This window comes from Acanthaster planci, unplaced genomic scaffold, assembly GCF_054643075.1.
Source record: "Acanthaster planci isolate LZ-2023a unplaced genomic scaffold, COTS_SCS Contig77, whole genome shotgun sequence".
In the NCBI taxonomy this organism is placed as follows: domain Eukaryota; kingdom Metazoa; phylum Echinodermata; class Asteroidea; order Valvatida; family Acanthasteridae; genus Acanthaster; species Acanthaster planci.
The window spans coordinates 1-12,556 of record NW_028257699.1 but is presented as its reverse complement, the minus strand read 5'-3'; the positions used below and the strand labels follow the sequence as shown (position 1 = coordinate 12,556).

At 46.5% G+C, this 12,556-nt stretch overlaps 2 protein-coding genes across 2 annotated transcripts in view; both read right to left on the bottom strand.

Moving 5' to 3' along the window:
* Positions 1-7,783, bottom strand: part of LOC147795317 (low-density lipoprotein receptor-related protein 2-like) — a 60,147-nt gene extending 52,364 nt beyond the window's left edge. Inside the window, 2 exon segments of the mRNA XM_087132080.1 lie at positions 2,038-2,197; positions 7,432-7,783. Coding sequence (XP_086988206.1) covers positions 2,038-2,197; positions 7,432-7,783 — 512 coding nt within the window.
* A 282-nt stretch (positions 7,784-8,065) lies between these two features.
* On the bottom strand, positions 8,066-10,463 carry LOC147795316 (uncharacterized). The gene has a single exon (XM_087132079.1). The coding sequence runs from the start codon at positions 10,461-10,463 to the stop codon at positions 9,375-9,377; it is 1,089 nt and encodes a 362-aa protein (XP_086988205.1). The 3' UTR covers positions 8,066-9,374.
* Positions 10,464-12,556: the final 2,093 nt, after the last annotated feature.

Below are 12,556 nucleotides of genomic sequence, written 5' to 3'. Positions count from 1 at the left end.
ACCCCGATTTGTCAAGCAAAGGTTTTTTCATGCTTAACCACTACCAGCCGGGGACTCCGGGATCGGAGCCGTATGGTTTATATGTGTGGCCGGGGTCTCCGAACTCGGACAAAGGAAACAAGGGCCCTGTAACCAAAAGACCGTACTCCTCACAAAAGACCAGGCTGCTGGGCATGACCGGCATTTTTCGCTCTCAAAAGTGGTGATAATCCAGCGTTATTTAGAAACCGTATACCAGGGTTTGGGGTATTTAGAGCAAGCGGATTACCACCGGGGACAAAAGCTCTCCACCACCGCAGCGATGAGCCACACAGCACCGCTGCATGCTAATCTGGCCCCTATTGAAAAGAGGTCAGCAGTGCACTGAGCCAGGTTCGTGAACAAAAGACAGCTGTATAACACCGCACAATCTGGGCTCTGTTTACAAGGCTGCAGGCCTGGCTGAAATATTCGGGCGTCAATGAAGGTCACCTGTCAACTTAGAGTAGTGCCTGAAGATTACTCCCTGCGGCTATAAACGACTGTTAAATGGAATGATGAATTGTTGAAGGATTTTGAAAACGGAAAAAATGATAGTCATGCTGGCCCAGCATCATCAACATTGAAAAATGCCCCGGTCCGAAGTGGTTAAACAAATTTTTGCTTAAGCAGCACTATGAAATTGGCCACAGGTTGGTTCTTTGTAAGGAATCAGGTGTAAAAGAACCAACCTGAACCCAACGAATATTATAGGAGCTTATGAGTGGGAGGTTTCACGATAAACACTCTGCAGAGGATGTGATGATTTATGACTGCATGCTGCAAATGGGCCACCTTAATCTTCAACAATACCCAGCACATCAGGTTAAGATTCTCGAAGCTAAGTGAACCATGTTTGGCTCTGGTTGGAATAGAATATGCGGATGATGTGGAAGGAAAGATTGGGGTCTCAGGGCTTGCAGTGATCTCCATCTTCAGGCTCTTCATTTTCATTGGAGTCAGAAAATTGTGTAAATGGATAATACAAAAATGGGGCTAGGGCAAGCCAGGAGGGTGACTGAAGGCTCAAGGCAAGTAGTGTTGGTCTGGACGAATCCAGCCAAGGTCAACTTCTGCCAATGGGGCAGCACTGGGAGCGAGTTGTAGCATGGCAAGGCACTGGTGTTGGTGGATGGGGCAATACCGGGGGCAAGTTGGCATATGCCTGGGACATGCCTATCTCGCAGGGCGTGATGGTGTGCACTAAGGTGAACTTTCCGACTGCCTGCTGCTGACATGGCCGAGAGAGCAGCCGAGAATGCCTGAGAAGCAAGGAAGAAATTGGCAATGGACATCCAACCTGACTCGTTTGTGGCATTTGCCTCAGGCACCGAGGGGCTGCAGCTTTTCTTGCAGGGAGACTTCCCTTTCTCGGCCCATTGACAGCACTGCTCTTCCAACGCAGGTTCAGACAATGGCCAAGCTGCAGTAGTTCCCGAACAATGAAAAAGTTCCAAAGTTATTGATAAAATCAGGGCAACGGAGGGCTGCTGTGATTCTCCCACCAGCCAGGCATGGAACTTGGTCTTTGACAAAACACAAGGAAATTCCAATCTTTACAAGACTTTCTGCAGTGTTTTTCAATTTTCAATGGCATCAATGTGAAGTGGAAAACAAGGAAAAGTTCCATGCCTGCATCAGCAGGCCAAAAACAGGTGGGCCGGTGAGGGTAGGGTAAAGTTATGAAGCAGAGCTAGCCCGGGGGTCTTTGTCTGCTGGGGACAAGTGGGCTGCCTCCATTCAACCAGTCACACTCTTTATCAAATTGATGAAAAATAAAAAACACAAGTGGATCAAAGATGGCGAAGATAAACCTGGGAAAATGACAAACGGAATTTTTTATGATCACCATACGGCAACGAGAGAAAGGGAGAAGATAAGCTGGCGGGTGTGCTGCAGGGCAGAGTAGGTAGCCTATCGTGTGAACTCTTAGCACTCTCTGGGAAAATATGCATAGGGAAAGGTTGTATGGGTAAGACAAAAGCTGCTGACCTCCGACACCTAAACTGGACAGCTCACCTTAGGCATGGATTGATAATGAGTTGCAATGGTTGACGGACATGCGTGACCAGTTGCAGGTCATTCCCATCAAGATCTGTGGAGTAGATTGCATTGCGGTAGTACGAGGCAAAGTAGAGGCGATTGTGAATCCAATCCAGAGCGATGTGTACAGAGGATCCTGAAAATAGAATTAAGCACAAATGGGCATTGCAAAAAGTATTACAGTCTTGCAACTTGTGAAGTTCGGTGAAAATTCAAAACACTCTATTGATTTTACAGCATTGTTGAATAAATGTAACTTCATTGGCTGAGAGTAGTCACAGTGATTTTTTTCTTTTCCACCACAAAGAACAATAATGATGTCTTACTTTGCACACGCGAACCAATCAGTACAAACAGAGCCGTGTGTAGGTGGAATGAAGTTTCCCAAAATTTTTCGGGGAAGTTGAGCAAAGGGACTGAACTGTGTTCAGGATCCAGATCCTGTGTGTGTGACCGCCCTCTATCGGTGGATACTACACCGCCATTGTATGTGTGAAGGCTGGGAACGTGCCTACAACATGACTACAATTCTAGGAAGTGGATGACAAGTTTCCCATCACCATGGTGTCAATGCCGTCATCATCCTCAACATCAATGAGATAATTATCCTTACTACCATATGGATCATATGCATAGTCATTTTCACTAGAAAAAATCAAGACATTTATCACTACATATGCAGAAAAATATAAAAATTACAGAAAAAATTTGGAAACAAGCCTGCGCATACATGTATATGGCTGATATGACACTACATGAAGCAGTGGTTTGGTTACCACTGCACAGACTGGCTCATTCTTTGCACTGTATCGATAGTCTTTGCCAGACAAGAGTGCATGAACATTGTTCATAGAATGTAAACCCATGCAATTCTCTTGAAAAGCACACCACTCCACTTTGAATGATTTTTGTACGGTTACCTAAAAAAAAAAGCTCTCAAAATTATTCTGACCAAAAACACCACCTTTATGAACAACAATATCATACCATTTTTTTTATTAAATCATGTATGTAAGGTAGACGACACCTTTGGTAAAATCACAAAAATGGGACCACTGTATAACCTCAAATATCTTACTTAAAAGAAAGTAAATGACAGCCTCAGTCAAATCTATCTCTGCTCAATTAAAGCAATTGATATTTTGTTCTCTTCTTTTCGTGATGGTCAACTGACCATAGTCCAACAGTTTGTTTTATTTTGCACACCACATGCCTTGTGAGGCACCAGTTGTCTTATTGGTAGTGTGTATTGTGGGAATCTCCGTGAATAAACGGGTAATACTGCAGTTAAAAACAAACTGGGAGAAATTCACTAAATGCACTGTAAACTAAACTTACAGGAAAGTACCGTGTGTAAAGTATAAGGTAGAAAAATGCTTGGATTAGTTTGAAGTTAAATTTATTTAAGGAAAGGACATGAGCATTGCGAACTCAAAATCACCCGAAAACATAATGGTATGGTCCAAACATGGTGGCTGTTTCTGAGCCGCATACCGAGAGGATTTTTGTCAACAGAAAGTAAGGTTTCCACATGTTAAAATCACCTATGTCTTAAGATATACTTTCCTCTTTTCCTATAATTATTAGTTAGCCAACTAAGAATGCAGTTTTTAGACTTTAATGTGCATATTGTAATGCAAAAGAGGATGCTAGCATGGCGATTAAGGCCGCATCCACAACAAAAGGCATAGTAAGTGTGCCCTGCCAGTCGTGCGCTAATTGGATGGACGGGGCTGGTCACTGCTCCACGTACGCAGCAGGTACTGTGCAAGCAGGGGGCTGCTGTGAGGCTATAAAAGCATGAAGAGGGAGACAAATATAACAGACTCAAAATGAGAAGTCTTGCACAGGCTCAAAATTTCCTTCTGGAAGGACCAGTCAATCCCTGTTTATTCTCCTCCTTTCCGTCATCCTCCTTCCACCCACTCTCCTGACCATTTTCCCCCGCGCCTCTCCTAGTCCCAATCTTATACATTGTAAAACATTGAATCCACTAATGCCGGGTAGATGTAACTAAAAATAGCATGCTGGCACCATAGACTCGGCCCCAGCCGCTGGTATTATACAATTCCATATCACTACATCCTCCCATACTTAGCCGATCTTCACCCGGAGATCGATATTATAAATGAATTGTCGCAACATGGCATGAAAATCTCGGCATTTTCACATAAACATGCAAATCTGGATAAAACCCTTATAATGAAAGTTGTTAACACTAATTTCGATATAACTTTTTCAACTGCGGAAAGCTAACGTATTTACCTATTTCCAAAGATGTGCGTGGAAGTAAGCGATCACCCGGCGTAGTGTTCTTTGATACTGTCGGTGGCCAATTTCATTCAGATGAACCCCGTCTAGATTGTATCTTGGGTTCTTCAGGCCTCTATGCGACCCTTGCCACCAACGATCCTCCACAAATGATCTTGCCTCAACAAGGCCATTGAATTCGCTTGCCCGCCCATCGAAAACCTCCACACTCACCTGTTCTCGAAACATCCCTCTAGTTCTTGGAACAGGAAGAAAAACAACAGCTTCGGGAATTATCCCCTCATCTGTGATACGTTGCACAAATTTACAAAGTTTATCATAAACTTCAGAAGGGGAAGCATCTTGCGCACACAAGTCATTAGTTCCCAAGTCAACGATTAAAATTCTTGGTGTTAGCTTCCTTAGCTTTCTAATATAAATTCTCCTTTTTGCTTCAATCCGTGCCAAAGATAGGCCTCCTTCCCCATAACAACTGACTGACACAGATTCCTTACCAAACTTGAATTTAAGTTCAAACTCTTTTGTGCCTCCCAGGCGCTTAACAAAACTGTGCCCAAAAAGAACATAGGACATCTTGCCAACAATGCTTAAAGAATCAGTTTAAGTTACACAACAATCATAAAACTCTAGGCTACTATATAGTTAAGAGCAAAAGCAACATTCAAAACAAACTGAGACAAAGTCAGATTCTCGCTCAGGGAACTGGATTGCCCAAGCCTCCCCCAAAAGAGAACCTGGTGACACGATCAGCACGACGGAGTTCTTTCAACGCTATTCTCCTGGAAAATAATCACAAAAGGGCACTTTGGTACATATCTCCAACCTACGGTCAATGGTCCAGAGCACGATGAGCCTGATTCACCCCGGAGAAAACTGGATACCCCAAGCCTTTCCTGCCGGAAGTTCCTCAATCTCGCAGTAAATTCTCAGACCTTTGGCCAACTGACATTATCATTTTAAAACAGACCGTGGCAAGTGATAAGGGTTCGAATGCACGCCCCTTGTGGATCGCTCTGACCTCCTGCGAGGCACTGTCCCCCTGTTACGTTCGGTGGGTGGCTCCCATACTTGATCCACACTTACGCCTTCTTTTACGTTGGAATTAACAGGGCTATGTTCACTCGCGCGTGCACTGGAGGGAGGCAGAAGATCGTCACCAGAGTCAGTTTCTTCCGAACTCTCCGAGGTTGACCCTGCCGATGGGTGCATTTTCAGAAGTTTCCTATTTACAGTGCGCTCATTTCCCCCTTGAGAAGGACGGATCTTTAACATGTCCCCTTCTTTATTTACTTCGGTTACAATGTATGTCTCTTCATGATACGCATTTTCAAGTTTATGTCTACCCTTGAATGCGCCTCTTTTCAAGAGTACTCTGGCACCTGGTTTTATCTGTTTGCAATGCTTTATTTTTGAGTCAAAGCGGGCCTTGTTGCGCTCTGCCGACTTTTTGGTCATTTTCTTCACCATTTCCCCAGCCTTATCAATCAACTTCGCATGAGCTTCTACGAAGTCTTGCTCCCCTGCTGAATCTGTGCGGCCAAGAATTTGGTCGAAGGGTATCAGAGGTTCCCGTCCAAACATAAGCGTATACGGGGCTACACCCGTGGTAGAATGTGGGGTGGCATTATAGACGTAGACCAAGTGGGAAAGGAACTCCGGCCACTTGTGTCGCGTCCGCTGATCAACAGATTTGACAAGACCGAACAGCGTGCGATTAAATCTTTCAGCTTGGGCATTACCCTCAGGATGATAAGGGGTGGTATGTGATTTCTTTATTCCGTACAACGCGCATAGTTCTCGAATGACCTTTCCTTCAAAATTTCTACCTGGGTCGCTGTGCAATTGGCTTGGGATCCCGAATTTGGTAAACCAGTGGTCTCGGAGGGCGCGCACAACTGTTAAGGTGAGCTGATTCTTTCATGGGACTGCCTGGGCAAATTTGGTGTACACATCTGTCATCACCAACACATCTTCATATCCCCCACTTCCCCGATCAAACTTTACAAAATCAACCGCTAAAACTTCCAAGGGCCTAAAAGCAAGGAGATGCCTCATTGGCACTCTAGGCTGGGGCTGCGCCTCCTTGGCCACGGTACTGTTGCTGTCATGCGCGGCCAATATACACGCCTTCTCAAAAGTGCACCACTACGTGCAATACCCTGGTGACCCCATTTGTCATGACAGCCGTCCAGTGCGTGATACCGAAGGACCTTTGGTAGCAAGACTTGGAGTATCTCACATGGAGTGGATCATTCACCCTTCTATGAAGAACGCCGCTACGGAGCACAATTCGTGGCCATTGCCATAACCACAATCTTACTTCCCGCGGGAGCCTCGGTCCACCCTTCACTTCCCCCGGGACTAGACCATTCTCCCAATATTCCCAAACAACCTTAAGTTCTGGATCTGCGCGCTGTAGTGCGGCAAGCTGTTCTGGAGACCAAGAGGGAAATAGCCCTGGAGGTCCCAAGCCAAAGGAAGATTCCTCACTATGCGCTTGCTTAGCTGTGGCCAATCCTACCCTTGCGCGCAATGGAATTGCACTGGTTGGGACTGTGTGCTGAATGATACTTTTCACTTCCGAACTGCTATGACCAGGGTACCTACTCAATGCATCTGCACATCGATTGCTTTGGCCTGATCTAAACTTAACCCCAAAACTGAAAGAGGCTAACTGTGCTACCCACCTCATCTCACAAGCACCTAGTATTGCCGTCTGCAGGTGCGCTAACGGATTATCATCCGTGAGTACAGTGAAGGGAACGCCTAGCAAGTAATCGCGGAATTTATCCACCACTGCCCATTTAATGGCTAAAAGCTCCAATTTAAAGGAGCTGTAGTCTGGATAATTTACCTCAGCACCCCGCAACCCGCGGCTCGCGTACGCTATCGGATGCCTGCAACCATCCTCACCGACTTGCGTCAAGCATGCCCCCAAACCCTTCAGTGAAGCGTCGGTTTCAACGACAAATGGTACCGTGAAATCAGGATAGGCCAGAACAGGGGCTTGCGTTAGTGCTTCCTTCAGTTTCTCGAAAGCTGCTTGAGCTTCCGGATTCCAAACAAACGCTGTTACCTCATGTGATTTCTTCCCCTTACCTCGGTTAACCGGCGGCAAAATGGCATGAACAAACCAACGATAATATCCCGCGAGGCCCATGAATGAACGCAGCTGCTCAGCTGTCTTCGGTTCAGGCCATTCTACAATCCGTTTTATCTTCTCACTATCCACCGCGACTCCCCTTGCACTGACCATGTGACCGAGATAGTTTACTTCGCTCTTAAAGAGCCGGCACTTACTCCCCTTGACCTTTAGCCCATACTCAGCCAGCCACGCAAAAACATGATCTAGCCGCGACACATGCTCCTCCAGTGTTGATGAAAAGACCAGGATGTCATCCAGGTACACAAGCAGTTCAGTGAGATTAAGATCCCCCAAACATTGTTCCATCACTCTTTGGAATGTACTAGGTGCATTTGCCAGTCCGAATGGCATTCGCAAAAACTTGAATAAGCCAAAAGGCACTCTGAATGCCGTTTTTCCTATAGAATTGGCTTCCATGTGTAACTGATGGTATCCATGTGCTAGGTCAAGGGAAGAGAAGTACCGAGCCCCACGAAAGGCTTCCAGGGACTCCTCAATCCGCGGCAAAGGGAATGATCGCGCACGGTGCGTGCGTTGAGTTTTCGGTAATCAACGCACATGCGGAGTGAACCGTCTCTTTTCCGAACTGGTACGATTGGGCTTGCGTAAGGGCTAGCACTCATTCGAATAATCCCTTGGTCAAGATACTTTTGAACCAAGTTGCGAACCTCATTCATGTGCTGTGGGGGTATCTGCCGATACGGCTGGCTGATAGGGGTCTCATCAGTCGTGTGTATTTTGTGAACCAGCTTATCACAGGAGCCAACATCAAATGGGTGTTTTGAAAAGACAAAATCATGCTTGCGTATAACCCCAACGATCCTATCCTGATCCTCCTTTTCGAATCTGGATAGTCCCAGCTCCAGCCCAGGGGGCAGTGTGTACTGCGTCCCGTCATGGAACGTGTAAACCTCCGAAACCGGAGGTTTGATCTTTTCCTCACTCGGAGCTCTGCTATTGACGCCTGGGTCTCCCCCACTATCCTCTCCAATCGTGACATGGTTCACTGTTAAATGAAAAAGATCAGGTTCTTCACCGGTTTCCAGAGTCACTCTGGGAACCACTTCAGCGATAGTAGCCAATTTGGTGTGAGGCGGGATTTTAATTGCATGCATCCCAGCATTCGCCACAAGGACATTAATGGCATTACTACTTATATCCTGAAGTGTATCTATTACTCTACATGTCCTACCCAACCCAACAGTATTCTCATACGTGCCCTGAACAACCACAGAATTACCCTTCATGTAAGCCGACGAACGTACGTAGCAAGTAACACCACGGACTTCACCTGGCAAAACCATGACAGCATAACGACCCGTACGAGCCGTTATTGGCTTGTTACCTTGCTGTCCCGATTTATTGTTGGGTTTTGGCTCCTTCGACACACGATACCATTTCATGGTCGCACTTAACGCGCGTGCGTCACTGTGCTTGGGGTCAATGGCCAAATCTGTCAAACGTTCTAGATTATTACAGTCTAACACAACTGGACAACCACACCAGCTGCTTACCTCACCCTCATGAGAACTCTTAACAATCAGAAAATGTGCGTCAATCTTGAGATTTTGAATACCCGTGGGTAACAGCACGTAGCCTTCCACTGGAATGTTAGCATTCCCTGCCCCCGATACACGGATATGGCAACCAATTGGCTTAACTTTTTGTATTTTATCTGACAACTGTTTCTCATAGAAGGAAGAACTAATCATCGAAACCTCAGCACCAGTGTCCAACAAATATGACGTTTGCACACCTGCTAGATTTACAGTTGCTTTGGGAGTCTGTCCCACCAGCCAACTCAGAGCATCGTCAGCTGAAACATCTATTAGCTCTTCCTTCGTACGTACTGGTTCTATGGGTGAGGCCAAAATATCTTCCCTCTCCTCCACCTGGCCTACAGTGGAGGAGGTTGAGAGTTTACCACTTTGGCACTCCCTTGCCCAGCTGCAGGTGGATTTGTTTGAGAATTGTTCGCTTTCGGTGCCCCGGAGGCCTGTTGGTCGGCACTGTGCTTCCAGCAATCAGCCCTAACATGCCCAAGGCGCTTACAGTAGAAGCACCGTAATTGCGAACGACCCTGAGCCCTAGCTTCAGACTTGGCGACTGGGCTTTCCCGTGCGATTAACCGTTGCAGAAGATCAGCAATTTGGCCTTGTTGTTTGCTTAACTGTTCCAATTGCAACGCTATACCTTCTGGCAAACCCTGCCCATCCACATTTGATTGGGCACTATTAATGCTGGTGTCCACTAGATCACAGGTTTCCGTATATTCGGTCGGATCAAAACCCTCATCACGAGCCACTGCCGTAACTGTGTTTGCCGCAGAGCGCTTTGGTTTAGAAACCTTTTCGATATCTCGAAAGAACTCCCGCGCTGCATCTCTCATTTCATTGAATGTCTGCTCTGGCTTTTCCAATTCAAGCCGCCTCAATTCCAACCTTACAGATTGAACACGAACCCCCGCGACAAACTGCCTTATAAGAACTCTGTCTCGCAAAGCAACCAGCGCTCCCCTTTCAGCCTCAGTGGCAACCTCTAAAATCCGGTCATGAATTCTTATGAGTGCCCTCGAAAAATCCATCAAAGACTCATCTTCTTGCTGATTCCTTTCATACAGGGTCTTTTGCAAACCATGCACAGTTTCAACCTCCCCGAAATGCTGCCGCAACAGTTTTTTTAGTGCGGCCAAATTGGAACGAACACTTTCCGGGTGACATTTGACCTCTTCGCGAGCAGACCCAGTAAGGTGGTTAAACACAACCTGTGCCTGCTCGTCACTAGGAATCTTGCACTGTTTGATATATACGTCGGCTTCTTCAAGCCATTCCCTAACTGTATGGTCACCCAACTTGCCAGGTTTTCCATGAAACTTTGAGAGTTTCATGGGACACTCCCCTCCTTTAGACTGGCCTGTTTTCAATGCATCGGTGAGGCCTTTCACAAGTTGTGAAATCAAATCTGTCTCAGATTCAGAGGTCGCCATTTGAGGGCCACAAAAAGCTCACGACTTACAACATAAGCAAAAAAATTCAATACAATAATATCGACATTCACTCTAAAGTAACAACCGAGAAGACAGGCTACTTTCAATCAATAATTTTTAACACATCTTCTAATGTTTTCATAAAAGTCAATGCCTTCTTGTCAAAATAAAAGGTCGATAAAACGTCCAGAGCGAATATTGAATATAGGGGCCTAGGATTCACTCTCACCAGGTGGTGCTTGTCCCCTCAGCCACTCAAGCCACGACGACAGCCTCCTCGTACTTCCCCGTTGATCTGGCTGTCAGTTGCACAGTCAATTCGGCCAAGCCGTGGTCCTCTCACTCCTGGCGACAGCCTGCTCTCCACTACAATCCCCAGCCGATCCAGTTTCCTCTATTTTCGTACGCTTTAATGGTCCAGTTAGCCACGACGACAGGTTCATTCCTTGCCCTTTCCTCCAGATATAGCTGACTGTCACTGTCCGAACTCAGTTCCGAGTAACTCCTGGCGCTCGTAGGAGTTTTCTCACAGCTTGGAGAACGGGAATTCAAAAGCTAACACCGCTACGAGCATGCGGTTCACACCAATTTCAGTCCACTCTAGGTTCTGCCTTGTAGGAGTCTTAACCAGTAGTTCAAATGGTTCTGTACAGTCACTCACAGCCTTGCTCACCGTTGTTGTCTATCGCTGTACCGCTCACAAATCAACAAGTTAACAAAGTTTCCTCACTCACAGGTTTGACTATTAACTCTCTTCTGTCCTTCCAGTAACCCCATCCGTGTTACCTTAAAACAGACTCAAAATGAGAAGTCTTGCACAGGCTCAAAATTTCCTTCTGGAAGGACCAGTCAGTCCCTGTTTATTCTCCTCCTTTCCGTCATCCTCCTTCCACCCACTCTCCTGACCATTTTCCCCCGCGCCTTTCCTAGTCCCAATCTTATACATTGTAAAACATTGAATCCACTAATGCCGGGTAGATGTAACTAAAAATAGCACGCTGGCACCATAGACTCGGCCCCAGCCGCTGGTATTATACAATTCCATATCACTACACAAACCTTGCCCGCTAGGTTCTGAGCACTGGACCAGACTACTGGTTCACGGTAAACACTACTCTCTGTTTTTGGGGGCGGTAGGGGTCACGGTGGGTTGCGTGGAGACGTTAGGATCCTCTGAGGGTCCTAACATATGGCAGATGGAAGATAACCCTCCTTTGGTCGAAGTAGGGGCTATCTGCCATAACTCTTGCAGCATTAGTAGCGAGGGGCAGCGTCCCCGGCAAATGTCTCGTTGCAGCCCGAGCAGACCCCTACTGCCTGTTTGCTTGGTTGTGGTGCTCGTGCATTGCTGTCTTTACAATAAACATGGTGTCTTAGCATTTTGCTCTCCTGCACGCTTGGGCAGGAGTGGACTTGGGGGTTGGAAGGGCTCTTACGTGGTGTGTGCGGTGTGGGAGAAGTAAAGCTATGTTGCCCGAACCCACTTAGTATTAGCTGAGTGGGGCGACATCCCTAGATTGGTTTTGGCCCTGGATATAGTTTATGCCCCCTTAGAGATTGTGCATTGTGGGGGGAATACGTTACATATATTTTTGTCCTTGCCCACAAGCTACGATTGACAAAGTGCCCTCTGTTAGTTGCTGTCGACCTGTTCCCTCATTTGAGGTGGTTTTTATTGTTAGGCCAGTAAAGTCGATGTTAAATTTGTCTCATTTAAAGGAGCGCCCTCTATCGTTATGTTTTCCAAATAAGCCAGGCAAGCAGGTTTGCCCATGGTCAGATGTTTGTTGGAATAAACCAATCCCTGATGTTCCAGTGTATAGTGAAAGGGTGTCCTAGACTGTTTATTTATGTAAGTTTGAGTTCCGCCTAAACCACTAAGCCAATCAGATAACAGCAAGCCATCCAACAAAATCCGAAGGATCTACTCTTCAAATGGGACGGTATACTTCCATCCCAATGGACTCGTCCCTAACCGCTCAGGGATTTGCTGGTACGTGCTGTCCGCGCAGCGCTCTGAGAAAGAGGGCGCCCTCACCCGAATCTCGCTCCACCTCCAAGGGGCATGGTGTCACAATATATTGTATGTCACG

Bases quoted from the DNA above. Each gene is read 5' to 3' on its own strand.
- LOC147795316 (XM_087132079.1), bottom strand. From the start codon at position 10,463: ATGGCGACCTCTGAATCTGAGACAGATTTGATTTCACAACTTGTGAAA.